The following is a 20,989-nucleotide window of genomic DNA, read 5'->3' on the forward strand; positions in this document are numbered from 1 at the left end:
CCTCAGGTCCTAAGAACTACTGAGTGCTATTTTACAGCAATTTACGCACAGCACAGACCTCAGCCATCTTGGGCTGGTCTTTCCTGAGTCTGAGGAGGGAGGGTCAAACTTACATAAACTGTGAGGTTGTGTCAGAGGTTGGGGTGCAGAAGGCAAAGGTCTGTCTTATTGCTTTCTGTTTCCTTACCTTGGTGAACTAGAGTTCACTGTACCTGCCATCAAAATAGTTTAAAATTAGAATTTAGGTGGAACGATGTAGTTCTCTTTATTGAACCTTAAATCTTGAGACTCCCTGCAGTGTTTTCTGCATCTACCAAAATTCATAACAGAAAAAAGATGCATACATATGTTTATTTCAATACATTTTCACTTTAAAAACGAAGGCGACTTCAATTTTGAGTGTAAATGGATAAGTGAAATAGCGATAGTTGATGAAACAGAAGATGTGCAGACGTCTCGAAGATCTGGTCTTAATCATATTGTGGCCTGATGATGAGAAAATCCTGGATCGTGGCGCCCAACTTTGAAACAATTGCCATTTTGAATGCTTTTATATCATTGTTGGACGCATGAAGTTGGCTGTTCAAACAATTACGAGGCATGTCCGCCTGTCCATACGTCCTCAATGATTGCAACTGCAGGCCGGTGGCCATCTTGTTTTAGGCGGTGCTATCTACTGCTGAGGAAACATTTCTATTCCAATTTTAGGTCTAGCTTGGAGACGCAGCCGCTTGCCACCCTCTGTCACTAATTCTGGCTTTGGCTCCATCCAGAGGACTGCGGCCCTCTCACCTCATGCTATTGGTGTTTGAAGTTCCATTCCACCTCCTACGGAGAGGATGCATTGCTGCGCATGAGGGACTATTTTGCATCTCAAAAGTGCACTGAATCATCACACTTAAAATTGTATACCTCACAAACACCTGTGACAGGGAAAAAAATCATTTTCTTTTCACTGAATAAGTCTGTTTTCTAAATGTTGTATTCTGGAATCATGCGTGAGTCCCAAATATATGTACATATGTATGTTTATATACACATGCATAAGGATGCCCATGCCAGCTCCTTAAAGCCGAACAAGTATAGACAAATCAAGCAGGTGTGATTTTAATAGTAGTATCTCGTGGTGCCACAGACATGCCAAATGAAGTTTGAAGGCACTGGTATATTAAAGCCAGGCTTAATGACTTTGCCAAAGCTTGTTTTTAGATTAGTGTCTCTCGTTCTAATTTCCCTAACTAAAGTTCCACGAAATATTTGTGTTTTGTTGTTATGCCTACAGCTGTTGTCCTTATTTACTGTATTAATGTAAAGTTTTATAAAGCGCGAACTAGTCCCAAAGTGTGTCAATGCGGTTTACAAGAACTGCTACAACACACATAAACAACAGTGCAGCTTGTTATTGTTCCATTGCAGGCTGCTGGGAACAGGGGACCACAACAATGTGTCAGAATTCACATCTCCTTGTATCCCAGTTTGTGTTCCGTGACCCAGGGGTGGATCAGAGGGGGGCCTCGTGCATGCTGTGTGGCGTCATCATTTATAGTGGGAGGGCACCGGAAGTTACGTGATTGACAGACAGCCAAGGAGATTCGAGCAAGTCGGTGATTGGTGGTAGGCGACAGGAAGCAACAGAGGTAAATGAGTTAGCTGTAGGGGGCGTGGCTCTAAGCGAGTACGCGTCAGTACTTTACTTTCTTTACTCTGGCGGCCTGTGCGCTTTTACGCACAAGCAGTTAAAATAGAGGAAATCAGATGGAAACAATGTAGAAACAAATTAAAAGTCAATGTGTGTTTATCAAATTAGCTCCGAAGCGCAGATTACTGGACTAACTGTGTAAAAGGACTGGAGAGTTTAAGAGCGGTTCAGCCCTGCAAAGTTTCCCACGTCCACGCGTTACAAGCTGCTCCAGTCCAGGTTTTATCTCTAAAATCTGGGACTTGAAGTCTTGCTTGTTTTTATAAAACCAGGAATATAAATTGAGGAGCTAGATGAGTAACGCTGAGTAAGCATAACCCGGTAACTGGAAGGGCTTCTGTCCGGATCAGATCTGGTGGGGTTCTCCTGCGACCTCCGAGTTTGGCCTGCTGCTGGGGTTCTGTTGACTTCGCCAATGCTTACCTCGAAGTCGTTGGGCTTGTCCTGGGAACTGCCCCATTCGTGATGTACTTGATTCATTTTCTTGTTCTCCAGTAACTGAAGTTAACAGTAACTTTTAAGCAGCGGTGGAAGGTGTGTGCAGCCGCGGTGCAGAGATTCAGACAGTTCAACTGCAAAATGGAAGCGCCTAGAAGCTGGCATCTGTAATGAGACGACCCCTTGTGTGTGTATGCTCACGTGTTGTTCGAGTGTCTGCTACAGCTGTGTTGTGTGCGTGCATTGACGTGGCTCTGTACAAGTGTGTGCATGCATGCATGATTTGGAGTGTGTACGTGTTGTGTTTGTGCACATTCATTTGTGTGTTTGAGGAGTGTATTTGTACAAGTGTGTTTTACATGCGCGTTTGTGGGTATGTGCAAGATGTGTTGTGGGTTCTTATGCACTTGTGTGTGTTTAAGGGGTTGTGCGCCTTTATCTGGGTACATGATGACTTTGGGATAGCCACACCATTCATTCACTACCCCCCCCCCCCACACACACACGCACTGAACACATTTTTGAACAAGGTGCAGACCATTATTTTTTTTTTTTTTTATATCTGACGAAGTTTTCGTCTACCCAGGAGCAGTGGGTCTCATGACCGGGTTATAGGTGTATGGATTCCAACTGCTGTGGAGAAATCTTTAGTTTTGGGTGTAGCATCTTGAAACTGGTAATTAGTGGCTTTTTCTCCTGGACGTATGGGAGGCAGCCCACAGGGCTAATTGTGTGCCGAGGTCTCTGCGGGTGTATTCATTTGCCTACATCTGGGTGTAAATCTCTACCTAGATGCAATTCACACACAGCAGGCGGGGGTTTGATATTAATAATAATAGGTGTCCCCGCCAATATCCATAGGAGCTGGTGATGAGGCCTACTCCAAACATAACCGTAAAGTTACAACTAGTAACTCGACGGAAACTTTATGGGGGGCGTTCATTTGTGGTGTTAAGGAGCAAAATGTAGCACTTCCTATGGTGGGCAGAAACGGCCACTTACACTAGGAGGAAATATGAATTGAAAAGAATAGGGAAATAGCCATCACCGCCCCCTCCCTGGAGTCCGCCTCCTCACCTTGAGCTGCAAACCCTGGAGAGACAGGAATTGACAACAAGAATGGGGGTGTGTGGGGGGCGTAACACGTGTTATGGATGTCTGTGAGTGTGTGTAAAGTAGAGGCATTGTGTTTTTTTCTGTACAGTTTATGAATAATTTAAGTATGTGTAATTTTCTAAGTATGTGTATCTGCTACATATTTACATTTTAAAACTGTGATTGGTATGAGTGTCGGCAATACCTTATGCCAGCTGACCATTTAAAAATCTAAATTGGTTTTGTGTTTTTCACTTAAAAAAAAAAAAGTTATTGCAATTTATTTCGTATGGGTGTCTGCAGAATATTTCTCTTGGTAGATTTTTAGATTTATGCTGGTACTGTTATTTCCCATCTCCAGTGATTTATTTGTGATTTCCTTTGCAGTACCTGTGAGTGGTCCTTTGTGGTGTGTGACTTACTCCAGTGATTGGCTGGAGTGTGTTTGCACCTACTTGGCCTGCAGTAGTACTTTGGTAGGTTTGGGTGTAACATTAGTGAGTTGCTACGGACTTATCCTTTTGCGTGCATTTTTTTGTATTTGCATTTTCCTTCTTGAGCCACTTTTTAATTTTCCATTTCCTCCTACCATTTTGTAATAGATGCTACCCCTTCTTCCTCTCACACAATGTCACCTAAAAAGTAGAACTACGTGTGATTTGGTTCTTCTCGGCAGAGACCTCCAGGTAGGGCTCTCCACACGCCCCTTCCTGAGCTGAATGTATGAGTAAGTAGAACTGTGCTTCACGTGTATTTCTACTTCTCTTGTAGCTCCCTTTGTGACTTGCACCCTTAAAGTTCATTGTCCAACAATTCACGATTTGGAACTTGACCAAGTATCAACCATTTGTAACACAGTTGATGGAAGAGGTCTTGGCACCTGTCCTATCTGTCGCTTAATTTACCGCCTACGAAATCCTGTGCATTATCCCTGCTTCTTCGGTGGTGATTGGTGCTTGCAAACTTTGCCAACATACCTACCAGATCTCTGAGATATGGGACTTTGTGTTCTAATCTTATTCAGATCTTACTGTTTGCAACACACAAATGCATATTAAGCTGAGGCCTTGTTTGAGACCAGCAGGGCTTAGTTTAAAAAATATGTGTTTGCCTTCCACCTAGCCTCTGAGAAATGGTCATGGTTTTGTTAATTTAGAGATTGTGTTGTACCTAATGAGGCCTTCTGTTGTGTGTGTCACCAATGCTCTGTACATTCATTTCCATTGTTATTTCTCTACAACCAACAAAATGGCCTACAAAATATACTTGTTGCAAAGGCAATTGAGCGCCTCCAGGGCGAAACATCATTGTGCCTGGTGATTTGACTGTACAAGGCCACCAATTGAATAAATTCATCTTTACAATCACTGAGAAAAAATGATCTTTGTTAAGCTAGAGGCAGAGAATATAGGAGTGGAGTGAAAAACAGTTTATGTTTTTTAATGTTACTGGACAGATTCAACGTACCGGTTAAACAATTCGACTGATGCCGAATCGATGGAGAGGGCAGTCTGTTCATTGCTCAAATCTGAGATTTGTGCATGACCTGCAGTCACAACCTTGAATCTGGCAGGGCTGATGCTGACTTCCATTTTCCAAAGTTGATAAATTGAGCACTATTAAGCTGGACCATAACAATACATGCTGTGTCAGTGTTACCAAACATGACGCGCAGCAGCGGGAGGAGTTGTAGAAACAAGTTAATAGTATTGGAATGTGCATGCTCATGCTCTCAATATACCTTTAAAATGCAGAGCATAGGTGCAGCTGTAATAATATGCTGTTTATCACCATTACTGCGCCGAAGGAGCAGCCATGACTCGCGAGAAGAGAGCATATGTTACCCACCGGATTTGCTTACATGGAGGCCTGGGAGGAAATGACATTGTGCCAGTGCAATTTTCGTGTATTTTGCATCACACTTGTTACTCAAAATGTTCACATTCCACCGTAAACCAACTTCACATAACTGCACAACATTCCCAGTAAAAATTTTCAGTGGGCTCATGGGAACAAACGTACCAAAGCAGCTGATGTAAACTGTGCATTTGTTTTTTTTTTGTGGTACTTTTTTACCTGGAAATGCATCCACGTTAGAAATTGACGTGAGGATACATTTTGCAGTAAAATGTTTGCATTAAGTGTAATTAGGTGGTATTTGGGGTAATTTTGCAAACATTTTGTATAATTGCACTACAGCATATTACAGGAATTTTGCACACTGCTGCTTATATAGTTAGTGCCATGTTGTTGTCATTTGTAGCAGTTACAACCAAAAGTATTTAGCCAGAACCAGGATCCTGGGTCTTAATCCGTGTAAAGAGATACAGTCGCACTGCAGGAACTTTGTTACTATTAGCAAAGTCGAGACATTTCCACAGACATTGCATGAGACACAGCCGTAATGCCTCATGTCATGTTACATTGTTTTGTGGCCATAACATGGAACTCTGCCTTTGCACTGTCGTTCTGTGCATCCAAGTGTCAACATCTGTGTTCCTTCTCACATATCTCAGATACCGTGTCCAGATGCCAGTGCCTCTGCACCCTCGCACAACTGACTTTACCTCCTTGTTGTTTGTGTATGCCTTAAGTCTACCATCTTTTCCAGAGAAAAAAGACAGCCATTGATTGTTTACAAATTCTACAAAGTCCTGGCCATGATTCCAAAATAGGTTTCTATATAAGGTCATTCATATTAATTTTTAACACTGCTTTTCTGCCTTTATTTATTTTAACTATCAGTCAAGGATCATTAAGGTAGCCCTCGAGCACATTTTAAATTGTTCTTTTAAGTATGCACTGTTAAGACTAACAACTACTGACTTTAGGTATTTTTTATACATTTGTGTACCAGCCAGAGAATAAAATACTGGTCATGCTGTAAAAAAAGACCGTCAGGTGGCAACCTTAGTGTGCCTCCTAAGAGCAAGCCCCTGCATGTCACATTCATTCATAGGAGGGAACCACTGACTGAATTGGGCGAGGTTGACTCACTGCAGAGTCTGACAGGTGCCTCAAAGTGAATAAAATTGCACAAGTGACAAACCGAAGAGTTGAATCCCAGTTGCTTGAGTTCCGGAGGCCACGACAAAGTACGCTTCCTGCTTCTCCCTTCCAATAACACTTGAGTTGCCGGTATTTCCTACTTACTTTGGAGTACAGACTTCACTGTTTATCAGCTGGAAAATGAATCACCGGACATAGTTCTCTTTGCAATACAAGATAACTCTCTCTGTATTGGCCAGTATTACTGATATAGGTGGAGAGTAGCTGCACGTTGAGTTGGAAAGTCGCTTACAGCGGACATTGGCCATGATTTTTTTAGGTTTTACCTAAACAGGGCGTGGAATATCTCTGCAAGATATGTTGTTTACACACAGTGGGCTTACAGCTTGCCAATACCATTTGTTAGCTTCAGCGTCACTCTGATTTCCTTTGTCCTTGTTTGTCACGACATGCAAGTGTCATGTCCTCTTCTTGTGTTTGGCACTCCCCTGGAGCATAGACCAAGTACTTGTGTTCATCCACTGGTCCTGTTTTTGGAGCTACTTTTTCCTTTGTGTTCAAGCACTCTGACAGTGCTTGTATTTTCAGTCCGTCACAGATATCCCCATCCATGTAGCTTCTATTCCCTCCCACTCGTCCTCCTTCCATGTAGCTTCTTTGCTTTCCCACCCCCCTACCCTGCACAATATCTATTCCACTATAGTCTATACCACTACAACCTATGTCACAGTGCTCTTCTCTGCATCACTACCCTACGCCACTGCATTATACTCTACACCACTCCACTTTATTCCACTGCACTCTATTCCACTTTACTCTAAACCACTCTACTTGATTCCACTGAATGCTATGCCACTCCGCTCTTCTCCTCACCGCTGTAGTCTATGCCACTGCAGTCTACTCTGCACCACGGTGCGCCACTGTACCCCTCTACACCTCTGCACACCTCTTCACCACTGCACTGTACGCTGCTGCTCTCTACCTTGCACCACTCTACACCACGTCATTATACTCTACACCACTGCACTCTACTCCACTGCATTACTCTATACCACTGCTTTGCTCTACACCACTTTGCTGTACGCCACAGCGCTCTTCTCTGCAACTCTCTACTCTACGCCATAATGCACTCTGCTCCATTGCACTTTACACCAGTTTACTCTACTCTGTGCCACTGTTCTCTACACCACTGCACTCTGCTCTGCACCACTCTATGTAACTGCACTCTACTCTGTACCACTGCACTCTAACCGAATGCCCTCTACGCCAATCTACTCTGCACCACTGCATTTTATGCCACTGCACGATACACCACCCCTGCACTGCCCCACTCAACTCTACTGCACTCTACACCATTCTACTGTATTTCACTGCATTCTCAATACTGCACTCTATGCCACTCTACTCTGCACCACTCTACTCAACCCCAATGCACACTATGCCATTGCCCTCTACTCTACTTTGGACCACTCTACTCTATACCACTGCACTCTGCATCACTGCACTATACACCACTCTACTCCACTGCACTCTACCTGAGTGCACTATACACCACTCTTCTTTACTCTGCACCACTCCTCTCTATACCACTGCACTCTACCCCAGTCCACTCTACTCTATTTTACGCTACTCCACTCTAAGCCACTCTCCTTTTCCACTCCACACCACACTGTGCCACTCTGCTCTATGCCACTCTACTCTATCCCACTTCACTCTACACCACTCTATTCTACGCCAGTCCAATCTATGCCAGTCCATGCCACTCTATGCTACTCTAGTCTACCTCACTCTAATGTAGGTCACTCTACTCTATTTTATTCAACTATACTCTATGCTAAGCCACTCTATGCCTGTGCATTCTGCACCACTCCACTCGATGATGCTACTCCAAGCCACTCTCCACCACTCCAAGCCACTCTATCCCACTCCAATCTATGCAACTCCACACCACTCTACTCCATGGTTCTGACAATCACTCAGCGCGTCCACCAGAGAAGCCGGAAGGTAGCTCCGCTCTTCGCATTCAGGATGACTAATGCGCTCCTGTACATATTCAACATGCTCACATTCGGTATGTCCTGAAGATTACCTCAAACAGCTGAGATCGAAACGCCTTCGACCCCTTACAACAGGAATTCCTCTCATTTTGTATAATTTATTCATGAGTTCTATGTGTTGTCAATGCGATGTATATTTTAAAGTCACCCTCACTTATCACATCACGCTTGTCACTTTTTTATGTGAGCACCTGAACTATGTTTTGCATATTTTCATAAATTAAATAACAAACGGAATTTTGACCTGCGTGTCCTTGGTCACTCTAATTATTGGTCCCTGAGATATCAAATATCGCACAAGACTTCAGCTCAGTTTCCCTAACTTTGACGCTGCCCTTGCGTCTCCTGTTTTTGGACCAATCTTGGCCACTTAGGAACCATTGTTTTCTGAAACATTACTCCACCCCAGTTTCACTTATTGGGCTAACCTTGTTTTTCTTACTACATGCAGTCACTAAAAGACATCATCAAAGCCAATAGCTCTCACGTAGTTGAAACCTATTAGCTTTAGCAATGCTTGTTTTTTGTTTTGTTGTGGCGAAGGTGGCCATGCTAGACCACTGCCAAAGTCAACTATGTAATGGAGCAGTAGCCATCATGTTGAAAGAGAACTTGATACTTTGTAAAATAACTCAAAGAACAGATCACTGCTCTAAGCAAAACCTAGAGGATCAGAGTAAAGATAGCAGAAAAGAGCGGTGATTTGTAGCAGAGTCGTGGCTACCAGCACAACTAAATGACTACAGTGGAATGTCGTAACATGGCACTGGTTTCGACAATGCCCCAAGTCTACCCATAATTGAGTTATTTAACAGTAGCGGATAAATTGCATCTGAGAAAAAGTAAACCACATCTGGGTGGTCCTTTAACAGTCAAAGATGCTAACCGTCATTCTGACGCCCACAAAGCATCTTTCTAAACCGGCATGCAGATTCAACCTGTAATTCAAAGCAGCCATTTTCACTCGCCACCTGTTATGTGAACAAAAAACACGCAAATACAAATTAGCAAAGTGATTGTGTCTCATGTAATATTCGTGTTGACAGGGTAGATCAACGCAACCTTCGGTCCAGAAAGCTGCGCCAGTCCAGTACAATTTAGGCAGTTCACAAATCATGTTTCCCTGGCTCCCTGGGTAGGTGCCCAGGAACAGCCTTGCAGTGCTGGCAACACAGTTGGCATACGTAGCCAATGTAGACGAATCAGTCCTTTTAATTGTGTAAATCTCGACAGTTGGCCTGCGGTGAGTTTTTCACATATGGCCGCACTCCCAGTCATGCTGTACGTTATCTGAAGTAGCTTGTTGGAACAGTGGGCCTTGCGCGAGCAGCACTCCAAAGGGCCGGGCTTTGGGTGGTGTTCTGCCAAGAGCTGCTTCTTTCAAACCACCACAAGATGGGACAGTCCACCCCAAATGACTTGAAAGATTATGAAGCGCTGCAGATAGTGAGCAAATAAAGAGCCATTACAACAGAATTGGGCAATGGAAAGACACAGGTGTATACATCTCCCGGGTCAAACATGGTCTCCAACACCCTACTCGCCACTCACTACCACCAATCTAGACCTTAATCAAAGTCCAGCTTAAATAAATCCATTTTCAAGAACTTTCTGGAGTCAAGTAGTTGGGTTCTTTCCCTCACTGCCGGATTCTGGTCAAAAAACGTTTGAGCCTTAAACTCCTAGAAACCTGCTTCAGTATTTTAGTCTTTCTAAGTTTGAGTAATAAGGGGTGAAGTAAAATCAGAATAACAAAAACGGTTATGGTACACTATAGCCGCACTCTGTGTAGTTCCTATTGGAACATGCTCACTCCCAGGGCCAACCGTATGGAACACCCCAAGAACATAAATCTTGAAAATTGTAAGAGAAGGAGCCCTGTGTAGTTGACTAGTTTGTCATAAAGAAATGAATCATTTAAATCACATTGGTCTCAATAACAATGAGTCAATCAAGATTCCAATAATTAAATATAAAAAATTATTCCAAAGAAAGTATCAAATTGTCATGTGTATTCCAGATATACCTTTATTGCTTTTTTCATATTTATGACGCATGAAGACACAGCCAACGTATTTCATCCCACAACATGGGGACTTCTTCAGGGCAAAAACATTGTCGTGCAGAACACTAGTCGCTAGGTAATAGTGTACAGAGACTCCTTAGTGTTCTATACTGCAAATCTTGTTGAGGTTATATTTGTAAGTCTGCGGTCAGGACGAGAGACACCATGTGCTCATCCGAACCCTATATTCTACAAGGGTTTATAATAGTAGCCATCTTTTTGGAATCACTTTGGCTCACGCTTTTCATGAGGTAGCCTCCATTATTTCAGTTTCATCGGACCGCAAATGTCACGGCGTATCAGTTGGAAGTGGATTTTCTTTCCAATGACCCAAAATGATTCCAAAAAGACGGCTACTACTATAAATCTGTGTAACCCTAAATATTACCATAAAGACTAAAGGGAAGTCTGCTCTCTTTGGCTTTGTGTGTGGCACATCTAGGATTTAGTAAACCACTGACCCATTCTCTTACCCACAAAACTAGACGGATCTGAGAAAATGTAGAAAAAAAGTTTCATACCATGAAAAGAGGTCAAATTGGAGATACCCTTTCCACCTAATTTATATATCACTTTTTTCATAGACCTTCATCTTTTTCTTCCATGTTCCTTGCATAATTTTTTCTATTAGCTGTGTGCTTTTTGTCACAGATAAACTCTAGATTTTTGAGGTAGAGATCCCGGGAGTTGGTTTAATTGCTGTCTGGTAGAAGTCTAGAAAACAGGAAAAAAAAATCGAAAAAAGCTTATTAATCGTTGTAAAAAACCCTGCCGAGCACGACTGCCCTGTGCCTTTCAGATAATTCCAGGAACATAAAAATGTTTTGCCATTGATTCCAACTTTTACAGACTTTCTCTTTTCAATGTGCAGCTCACACGAGGTCTTGTTCTATAGTCACGATATTTTTCTTTCTAATTAGTTTTTCTATAAACTTTTCTTTGCTGTTCAAAGTAGTGAAAAGATAAGATAAGTGTTCAATGCTGGATGTGTAATTGGGTTGGAGGTATTTCTACGTAGTTGTCCTTTGGGCATATTAGGAATTAAGACAGAAAGAGATATTGATTTGCTCAGGATCACACAGTTTGGTCTAGTTGGCAAAGCATGATTCGAACCCATGTCTCACAGTTTCACTGTAAGCAATATCATAAAAAGACTACACCTCCCCGCCCACTTTTGTTTTCTTCAATTGTCTTCCATCAAGAATAGTAGGTCACATTGCTTCTGGGAGCAGCATGAAAGTGAAGAAACCATTATGAAGGAAAATACTGTGGTGAAAATAAATTGCACAACAGTAAAAAAAAAAAAAGAGTTTTGAGTTCTACCAAAGAAAATCCATTAAAATGTAGGCTCTTTCCCCCTTCACTGATGACATCGGGGCTGAGGTGGACATAAGGTCATTTGTAAGGCTTCTGTATATAGTTCAGTGCTTCACTGAGGAATGGGTTCGGTTGGACTCTGGTTTAAGTTACAGTTAATATTAAGTTTCTAGTTAGAATTGTGGTTACGGTCACAGTTAGTTTACAGGTCCTGATTAATGTGAAGGTTCGGAATAAAGATTCCTCAGAGTTCAATCTAAAGCTCTGCTCCTTGTTAGGTTGAAAGATGCTGGCAGCTTTTGTGAGTGTTTGGGCTGTTTCTAATAGAAGTAAGAGTTCTGAAATTAGAGAGGCGTCCAGCATTGGTCTAAGAGATCCAGAACCAAGCAGTATATTTTCAGGATAACCACTCATTATGCAACCACCTATATTGGTAGTAAGTACATTCATCCCCAGTGGAAATCCTGACCTGCACATCCCTGGTACCTTTGGGGTGAACACTTCGCTCCATCCTTCGTTTCATTACGGGCACACTTCTTAACCATGGGCTTTTCTGTGGTAGCCTAATGCATTCTGGGTATTTTAGTCTCGTTTTGCATCCATTGAAATAATTAGACTAAAACATCTGAAATCATTGATTTGTCAGTGTAAGGTTAGAACAAGAGACTGTGTCTGTACTGACCTGGAGTAAGGTGGGCACCCCTGCAACCCATCAGTATTCAGTAATGGACCACCTATCAGTAGTCTCCGTGAAATATATTAGAGAGTTTCTGCAGAGATATATATATATATATATATATCAGACAGACAGACCGACCTTTTATGGTCGGACCGTGTACTATTGCTTATTTGAAATATTGTTCCGCCCTCCAGTACTTACATTGAAATCCCTGAGCCGGACTATTTTATGTCCGAAGGCAGCACTCTGTCATTGCATTGTTTGCCATACATTCTATATGCAGTCAATAAAGCAATTCTTTTTGCTACTTTTACCCCAGAATTGGCAATGCCAGTAGGCAGAACTTTAATAGGATGAACATCATGTAATCATTTAGCTAGTGTAAAACCTGTGTTTACATGCATTGGCGCATTAAAGCCAGCCGTATTGGATTTGCCAGTGCTTGTTCGAACTGCTGTCACCGTTCTGCGGATAATATTCTAAAAAGTGGGGGAAGAATATTGTTTGAGATGAGTCTGACACTGGTGATGATGATATGACTCACTCGTCAGTGGATCGCGGCAGCAAGGGCTGTCAACCTGTGATATCACCAATGTGTGACACGCTGATAAATTAGGTGTGACATTCAGAAGTGTGCTTTCAAATGCATTGAAAAGTATTTACTTTCAAGTGTCACATTCTCACAAAATTGCCTTAAACATGAGTGATTGTTCCTCGAAACAAGTGACAATTTAGCGGAATGTAGTGTGTCGTGGCTCATCTTGGGTAATTTGTACTTCGCGCTTGTTGGGTGTTAAGCTGCACACCTTCGGCCTCGGCCGCAGAGATTGGCACATGATTGTCTCACTCTATTTATGTAATGAAGTGTTTGTGCAAACTGACTGTTTTTGAAATGCACCACCTTGTAGAAACAGAAGCAAACTACACGCGGCTAACTTTCCGACAGTACTACCTGGTTTTAAGGGCCAACTGCTTGTCCTGTAAAACTGCTCACTTTTAGACAAAGGGCCTAATGTGGTTTTTCCGAGAGCTTACAGCCTGCCTATTGCTTCCCAATGATTGGCTTTTTTAGGTCTCTGATTTGCTTGCTTCTGTTTTTCAATGTCTTGCCTTCCTCTTCTTGTGTTTGGCCCTCCCCTTGAGCATAGCCTCTTTACCATCCTTTTGATTGACTCGCATCCTTCCACTGCTCACGTTTAGTAAAACTCTTTTTTCTTTTCGGTTAAGCACTCCATGAGAGTGCTTGTGTTTACCGGCTCTCTTCAATGTGTGCCAAACCCTATTGGTAAATTTCCACCCCACACTCCACCTTGCACTTTATCTCATTTGTCTCCTCTCTCTCTCCCATGTCCACGTTGTCTTCCTGCCCCTCAGCTGCTCTATCCCTTGTGTGACACTTTTCCTCGTCTCCTCCTCCCACCCAGCTCTATTTTAATTACAGCCCCTGCATCCTCCCCATACTGCTTCCCCTCGCTGCTCCTCCCTTACCTCATAAAACCACAGGTCTGTTTTAAAAAAAAAAATATTTATATATTTTTTTGGAAGAAGAGGGCTAATTAGTAAATAGCTGTCTGGTCATCTGCCTTAAGAATTGAGCTCTCGCCCTAGTTACATTTTTTTATTTTTTATTTTTTCGATTCTTGTGTGCGTACGTCATCACATTTTCACGCGCCTACAAAATAATGTGGTGTGTGGCTGCATCAGTATCATTTAGTGCCAAATTCAGGGCAGTAATAGCATATTCATCAGGGCTGGTGCAAAATTACCACCCACACCCTAAGACAAAGTGCTGTTGCGCCATCTAGCTCCTGTAGGTATCGGGTCATAATTGCTGCTTGTAAAGAACACCTGCTACTTGTGGCCCCAGCGACTGACTAAGAGCACGTTGCAAGAGGCCGAGCTTGTGTGAAGTGCCATGTCTACTCACTCACTGCCCAAGTCTTTGGAATGTCACGCCCGATAGGGGCCTTTCACTCACTTGTCTGTTTAACCCGTCGCCTACTTTCACCCAATAACAACCAAGCAGGTGTCTGTGCTGATGGTCGAGTGGCACACATTCCTGTCCCTAGGAAGGGATCTTTATGGCATACTTTTTTGCCTGGATTCAACTAATAAAGACTAGATATTTTTTTTAAATTCAGAATCAAAATCAGTCAAAGTTGACTTGGTGACTGAAGGCATACAATCTGATGGTCACTCATTGGGTGTGAGTGTCACACGTTGAAGCATCGTCTGACTGTTTATTAGGACACAATATCCTCCTCTCGGATGCTGCTCCCATTGATGTTCATGGGGCCATATATTTGAAGCAGATCTCAGGAGTAGCCTTTGGTTTTTGGCTTTGGAATGACTGGCATTGGGTTAGCAAAAAAGAAAAGTATACCTTATATATATATATATATATATATATAGCCCCATGAAAGTCAATAGGAGCAGCGTCTGAGAGCAGGATGTTGAGTCCTGCTGAACAGTCAGATGATGTTTCAAGGTGTAACTTGTTGGTGCTGAGAGGCCGTTAGTGTGCGCAGAGTTGTTGTCTAATCCTATTACTATATACAAGGGAGGCGAGAACAGTACTACAAAGGATGTCTCAAAGTCAGACTCTCAGGCTATCCCTAAGATACATTTACAAACAATGGACTAGAAGAACTTGGTAAAAACCAGAAGCTCTGGTCCAGCAAAACACAACTGAGTCCACCTCAATCGACAGCACATCGTATGGTCCTTTGCATTGCTTAATTTGCACTGGTATTTGCCGTAGCTCAGCTTTGGAACTTATTTCTCAATGCCATCAACTATTTTTGACAGACCACCACATGGTGGCACAGTCTGTATATTAATGTCCAAAATGGACCTGGTCGTACCTCTTGCCTTACAGCCATGAAAATATGATAGCCTTGGATGCCAACTGGCCTGTAGGAAGGGGTTGATGGCATGGCCCAGCTCTACCTTGAGCGATACCTGGCCGAAGACCTCGCTTGTGGTCCTGCATTCAGAAGAGCATGTACCCCTCAAAACCATGACCTAAGGCAGAATGAAATGCTTAACGCCAAAAGGAACCGTTCGGGCGGCATAAATGAGCCAGTAATTGTGATCACATTAAGTCTGACTTTTAAGTACTTTTTAAATATATACAGTAGCCCACTGAGACCATTAAAGGCAGGAAGCGCTACTTCATTTTATATTATGCTTTTATACATGCATAGAAGGAGTATCGTAATTTGAAGAAATGCAGATTGCTCAATTAAGCCGAACATGTGACTAAAATACATTTCTCTTTTCTTGCAGGTTAGCTTTATATGTATATGAATATTTGCTGCATGTTGGAGCTCAGAAATCAGCACAGACTTTCCTGTCAGAGGTAAGAATAATTCCAGATCTTAATCCACTCTAGTGATCCCTAAAGTCTACAGCAGGGTTTGATTTAGTGTTAGCTCCTAGGCTGTGTTCCTTAGCTCCATTGGGGCATCCTTCATCGTTATGTAAAAATGTAAAAGTGAAATAGAATAAGAGATATTTTAATCAAGGGTTATGATGTAGTAAATGATTATCTTCATTTGTTGATCATGACTACTATATTGCTGACTTTCTATGGAGGTCTAGTTTATCATCTGGTTAATCTTCTTGGTGTGCACCCCTTTCGTGCTTGTGACTGTTTGCTCTTGTCTCTTACTTCCCCATCTTGAAAGACAGGGGCGTAACACAGGCCCCCGCAGCCCCCGTGGTGCGGGGGGGCCCAAAGGTCCAGGGGGCCCCCTTAGCACAGCACTCGGGCTGCAGAGCTCTTGATTGAGCCCAGAGGGGGCCCCTGCACATGCCTTGCAGGGGGGCTCCCTCGAGTTTCGTTACGCCATTGTTGAAAGAGCTCTGATACCCTCACTGGTCATGTTCGCGCTATATAAAACTTTATAAATAAATATCTTGTAAACTACCTACGACAGATGACACTCAATCCTTGGCATAGTTCACCTTTCAATCACCTCCAATACAAGGAAGTGTCTTCGAAATCTCTTGAGAAAGGTGTTAACTCTAAGTGTCGTGTACGTTCCATGTGAAGCTATCCTGCCCCACCGCGGCCCCCCCAGGTAAAATTGTGAGTTTGTGGCCCTTTTTGTATAGTTTTACATCCCTGAAAAGTAATAGAAATGTATGGATTGAGAGGTGGGATTCTTCTGGGAAATGGGATATCAATTATATGGAAATACTCAAAATTACAACTTAAGCACATTTGTAGTTAAAATTCCAATGACACTACTGTGGGGATAATTTTTCTTGCCCTATCATCTTATATTTAAAACCCCCCTGGCCCCCCGCCACTGGCCCCACATATGATGGATTTTCCAACTCTGCACAGAAGAATGCACAGGTACGAATCTTATCAACTGGGATTTGAAATTTCCAGTAACATATATACCACATTTTGCACACTTATACTTAATTTCCATGCATAAACTATCATGTGGACAGTTGGACCTTAACAGTGTATAATGACTGCACAACATGTTAAATTTGCATCAGCCATGTTCAGGAGAGCGCTGTTGAGGTCTAAACGATGTGATCATTTCTTGATGTTGAACTTGAAGTTTGTGAAGAAATGAGTCCGTCTGTCCCAGGATGAACGTTTTTCAATGGTTCAGGGGCATCCATCATTGCATCACAAGGCTGATCCATGCCAGATTTTCATGCAAATTTAAATGCAACACATTTACATAGTCAAGGGTGTCCTGACATTATTGCATGAATCTGGCACTCGTGGACCTACGCTGGACATCCCTTGTCTAGGCGTGATGAGACTCCAGCCTTAGTTCTATCTATCTTATGGATTGTTCAGGAAAGGCTTACTTGCTTGTGTTTTTGGTCTTTATGACTATGTCTGCGGCGAACATCAGGCTTCTGCGCTGTGATCTGTGTGACCGACTCGCAGTCCTTAGAAGATTCGTAGGGATTCCCTCACCCTGTTAGTATGTGCATCGTTGACATCCCCTGGGGCTGGCATAAGTGCCTTTTCCTCTCCTACCTGTGAAACTTTACGTGAGCACTTACACATGATAACTGATGTGTTTGTGAATATGTTATTTTAAATCATGCATAAAAATATAACTCTTTGAAGCACGACAGTGCGTGAGTGCACTTACATGACTTTTTTGGCTTTCTGTGGTGACTACATTTTTTTCCGAGTTTGTTTTTATTAAAGCCAATCATTATATATATATATATTAAGAACCTACTATGGATCATTCCATGAAAAATTGCAATATGAAAGTCATTAGACTATTTTAGCACATCTGCATATTATTATGAAGTGACTTTAGTTCTATTTGTGTATTAACTGTACCAGCTTACACAGTCTTTCACTTACTTAGTGCACCGTATATGTATAAATGCATGGTTCGGAAAGCTACATTAAGTTACACTTCGTGCATTAGGGTAACAGACTCTGATGCAAATAGATGAGCAGAGGTCGGGATATGGGACCACCGCAAGGTCCTGTGGTACTTAGCTGGTCAATCATCCATGTGGGTCAGTGTTTTAAATAGACAGGAACTGAGTACCTGAACTTCTTTCATTTGAAAGGAAGAAGATGTCTTAGTGGTGCTTTAGAGCAGATATATTGACAAGGATATAAAAATATATTATCTTTCGTACGTTATTATCAATCAAAAATCTTTATTTCAGCCACCAGGGCCATAAAAGTACAATTCATCACACTATGCAACATACATCACAAAATAAACTACGGAAATACATCAATTATTTACTAAGAGCGTATAAGATATATATGTGTGTGTGTGTGTGTGTGTGTGTGTATATATATATATATATATATATATATGTGTGTGTATATATATATATTACCTACTGGCGATCGCCAGTAGGTAGTTATAGTTAGGACCACGTTTCCATAGGAAATCCGCAACATTCTATTTTGAATAACTTTTGCGCCGGTCGACGAATCCTTGCGAATTTTTCAAAATAGGTGGGGCGCTACGCTCCGCTCCTACCCTGAAAGTCTCGGGGGGGATTCGTCAAGCGGGGGCTGAGATAAAAGGGGGGTCCCAAAACGCGTTTTTCCCATGCATTTTTCCATAGGACCTTTAGACACAGCTACAGCCCGAACGGCTGAACAGAATTACTTGAAATTTGGCAGAGAGGTAGTCCTCAGGTCAAGGAAGTGCCTTTTGTAGGTTTGGTGTAAATCTGTTCAGTAGATTCTGAGAAAATAGCCTTTAAATCAATATATATATCTGAGCCAGCTTACGGTGCGCTTACGGTGCGCTTACCGTACGCGTACGGTGGCGTGCGCGAGCGCGATTCTGATTGGCCCTTAGATCTTAGTAAACATTCGAATCGGTCGAAATCAGGAAGCGGCGGCCGCCATTTTCTCTCTCGTACTCTGAGGGGGGAGCTGATAAACAAATGCCAAAAACATATAAAGGGGCTGTTTAGACAGCGCCCATGCACATAACCATGTTAGTTGAGTCTTCAAAGATCCCCCAAGGCAAAAAACGGTAATTTTTTATTTTTCGAAAATTTCGCCGATTACGCTTACCGTACACTTACCGTACGCGTACGGTAAATAATTATTAAAAAAAAAAAAACCCCACTCTCTCTGTGCATGGCATGTAAGAGCACAGCATTTCCCCAAAAAATTTCAACAGATTACCTATCACAAGGAAGCGCATAATATGTCCTCCATGTGCGCACGGTGCGCGAAGCGCATCGTGCGTACATGGCCCATCTAGTCCTCGGGTCAGGGATGTGCCTTTTGCAGGTCTGGTGTAAATCTGTTCAGTATTTCCTGAGAAAATAGCATTTAAAAGCATATATATATATCTATAAGCGCGCACCGTGCGCGTACGGTAAAACTTACCGTACGCGCACGCTGCTGAGCGCGATTCTGATTGGTTGTTAGATCTTAGTAAACATTCGAATCGGTCGAAACCAGGAAGTGTCGGCCGCCATTTTGTCTCTCGCAGTCTGAGGGGGCGAAAAACAAAGGTGGAGAACGTGAAAAGGGGGCAGGGTGAACAGTTCCTGACCCCCTAGCCTTTGTCAGGGGGTCCCAGAAGGACCCCCAAGGGCCAAAATTTCCTTTAATTTTTTTGCGAAAAATTGCGGAGTACGCGTAGCATGCGCGTACGGTAGAAACGGAAAAATTCCGGAAAAATTCTGCGAACTGCGAAGCGCACCGTGCGCGTACGGTACGCGCACGGTGAAAAACGTAAAAAAAAAGAATATATATATATATAACTTAGCATTTAAAAAAACGTACAAATTCACTGAAAAAAACATAGGTTTCACACACGTTATAGTTAGGAATTAGCATTTAAAAAACCTTGCAAATTGACTTAAAAAACCATAGGTTTCACACATGTTATAGTTAGCTGGACATTTCACTCGTGAAAAACCATTGAAATTCCCCCGTTATAGTTAGTTCAGATAACTATAACTCGCGCGACCGCCACTCTTTCACAAGGATGATGTCATCAGTGATGTCATGAGTGATGCCACTGACCATGTCATGAGTGATGTAATATGTGACGTCATCAGCAGTGGATTGCGGGCGCGCGAGTTATAGTTATCTGAACTAACTATAACGGGGGAATTTCAATGGTTTTTCACGAGTGAAATGTCCAGCTAACTATAACATGTGTGAAACCTATGGTTTTTTAAGTGAATTTGCAAGGTTTTTTAAATGCTAATTCCTAACTATAACGTGTGTGAAACCTATGGTTTTTTCAGTGAATATATATATATATATATATATATATATATGCCACACCAAATCAACTTCCAAATGAATATGCATGCACTCCGGTCTGTAGGTATGGGGCTGATTTAATGAAGTTACAGGTCACTCACGACCCCACAAAAGAGAGAGACGCTTTTCGCCTGCGCAGCAGGTTTTATCAATCTGAATGGCGCCAACATTTCACAGGTATAAATAGCCCTTCCCCTCCTTCAAACATTGGTAGACATAGAAAACAGATTCTGCGAGAAAATTCGCTGGTGAAAAACAAATGAAATTAACCCAGCCCAAATCTTACATGTATAAGCAATTCGTTGATATATATATAAATATCGGCATAATGCGCAATACTTTGCTACATGATTAAGAAGAAAAGGACCAATCTTCTGCAGTATAATCGTACACACACTGGAAAAGACATCTGCCCACGGTGGAGACATGTCCTAATGACCGCGAAGGAGCGCTAATTGAATAACCTGAAGCGGTGCCAATCCTCTCAAAGCGTGCTGCCCTACTTATAATTCACCTATAATAAAAACCTGCACAAATACAGTGAATAAAACACAAGCTGTGAAATAAACATTAATTAGTAAAAAGCTCTAATCCTTCAGTGGAAATCAAAGGACACCACCATCCTGTTATGACCCCTGGTCCTGTTAATGTGGTGTGTGTTAATATACACACACACACACAGAGTTATAAAAATAAGACAATGTCATTAAAAGTAAAATGGCCCAAAAGGGGCCCAGATAGGACACGCTGAAATATCGGTCAACAAATAGGAGAGCGACCTAGGGCTTTTTTACGGACCACCAACATTGCACCCAAAAAGTTTGCACTAGAAATAACCATTATTATGGAAGAGGCTGATTAAAATACG

The 20,989-nt window shown here is 42.3% G+C and overlaps 1 protein-coding gene across 2 annotated transcripts in view; it reads left to right on the top strand.

The window, feature by feature from the left end:
- Positions 1 to 20,989, top strand: part of SSBP4 (single stranded DNA binding protein 4) — a 469,492-nt gene that overhangs the window by 78,749 nt on the left and 369,754 nt on the right. For both annotated transcript variants that reach the window (XM_085639982.1, XM_085639983.1), the window contains exon 2: positions 15,648 to 15,720. In XM_085639982.1, coding sequence (XP_085496108.1) covers positions 15,648 to 15,720 — 73 coding nt within the window. The remainder of the gene's footprint in view (positions 1 to 15,647; positions 15,721 to 20,989) is intronic.

The sequence above is a fragment of the Triturus cristatus genome, chromosome 12, assembly GCF_964204655.1.
Source record: "Triturus cristatus chromosome 12, aTriCri1.1, whole genome shotgun sequence".
Classification (NCBI taxonomy): Eukaryota; Metazoa; Chordata; class Amphibia; order Caudata; family Salamandridae; genus Triturus; species Triturus cristatus.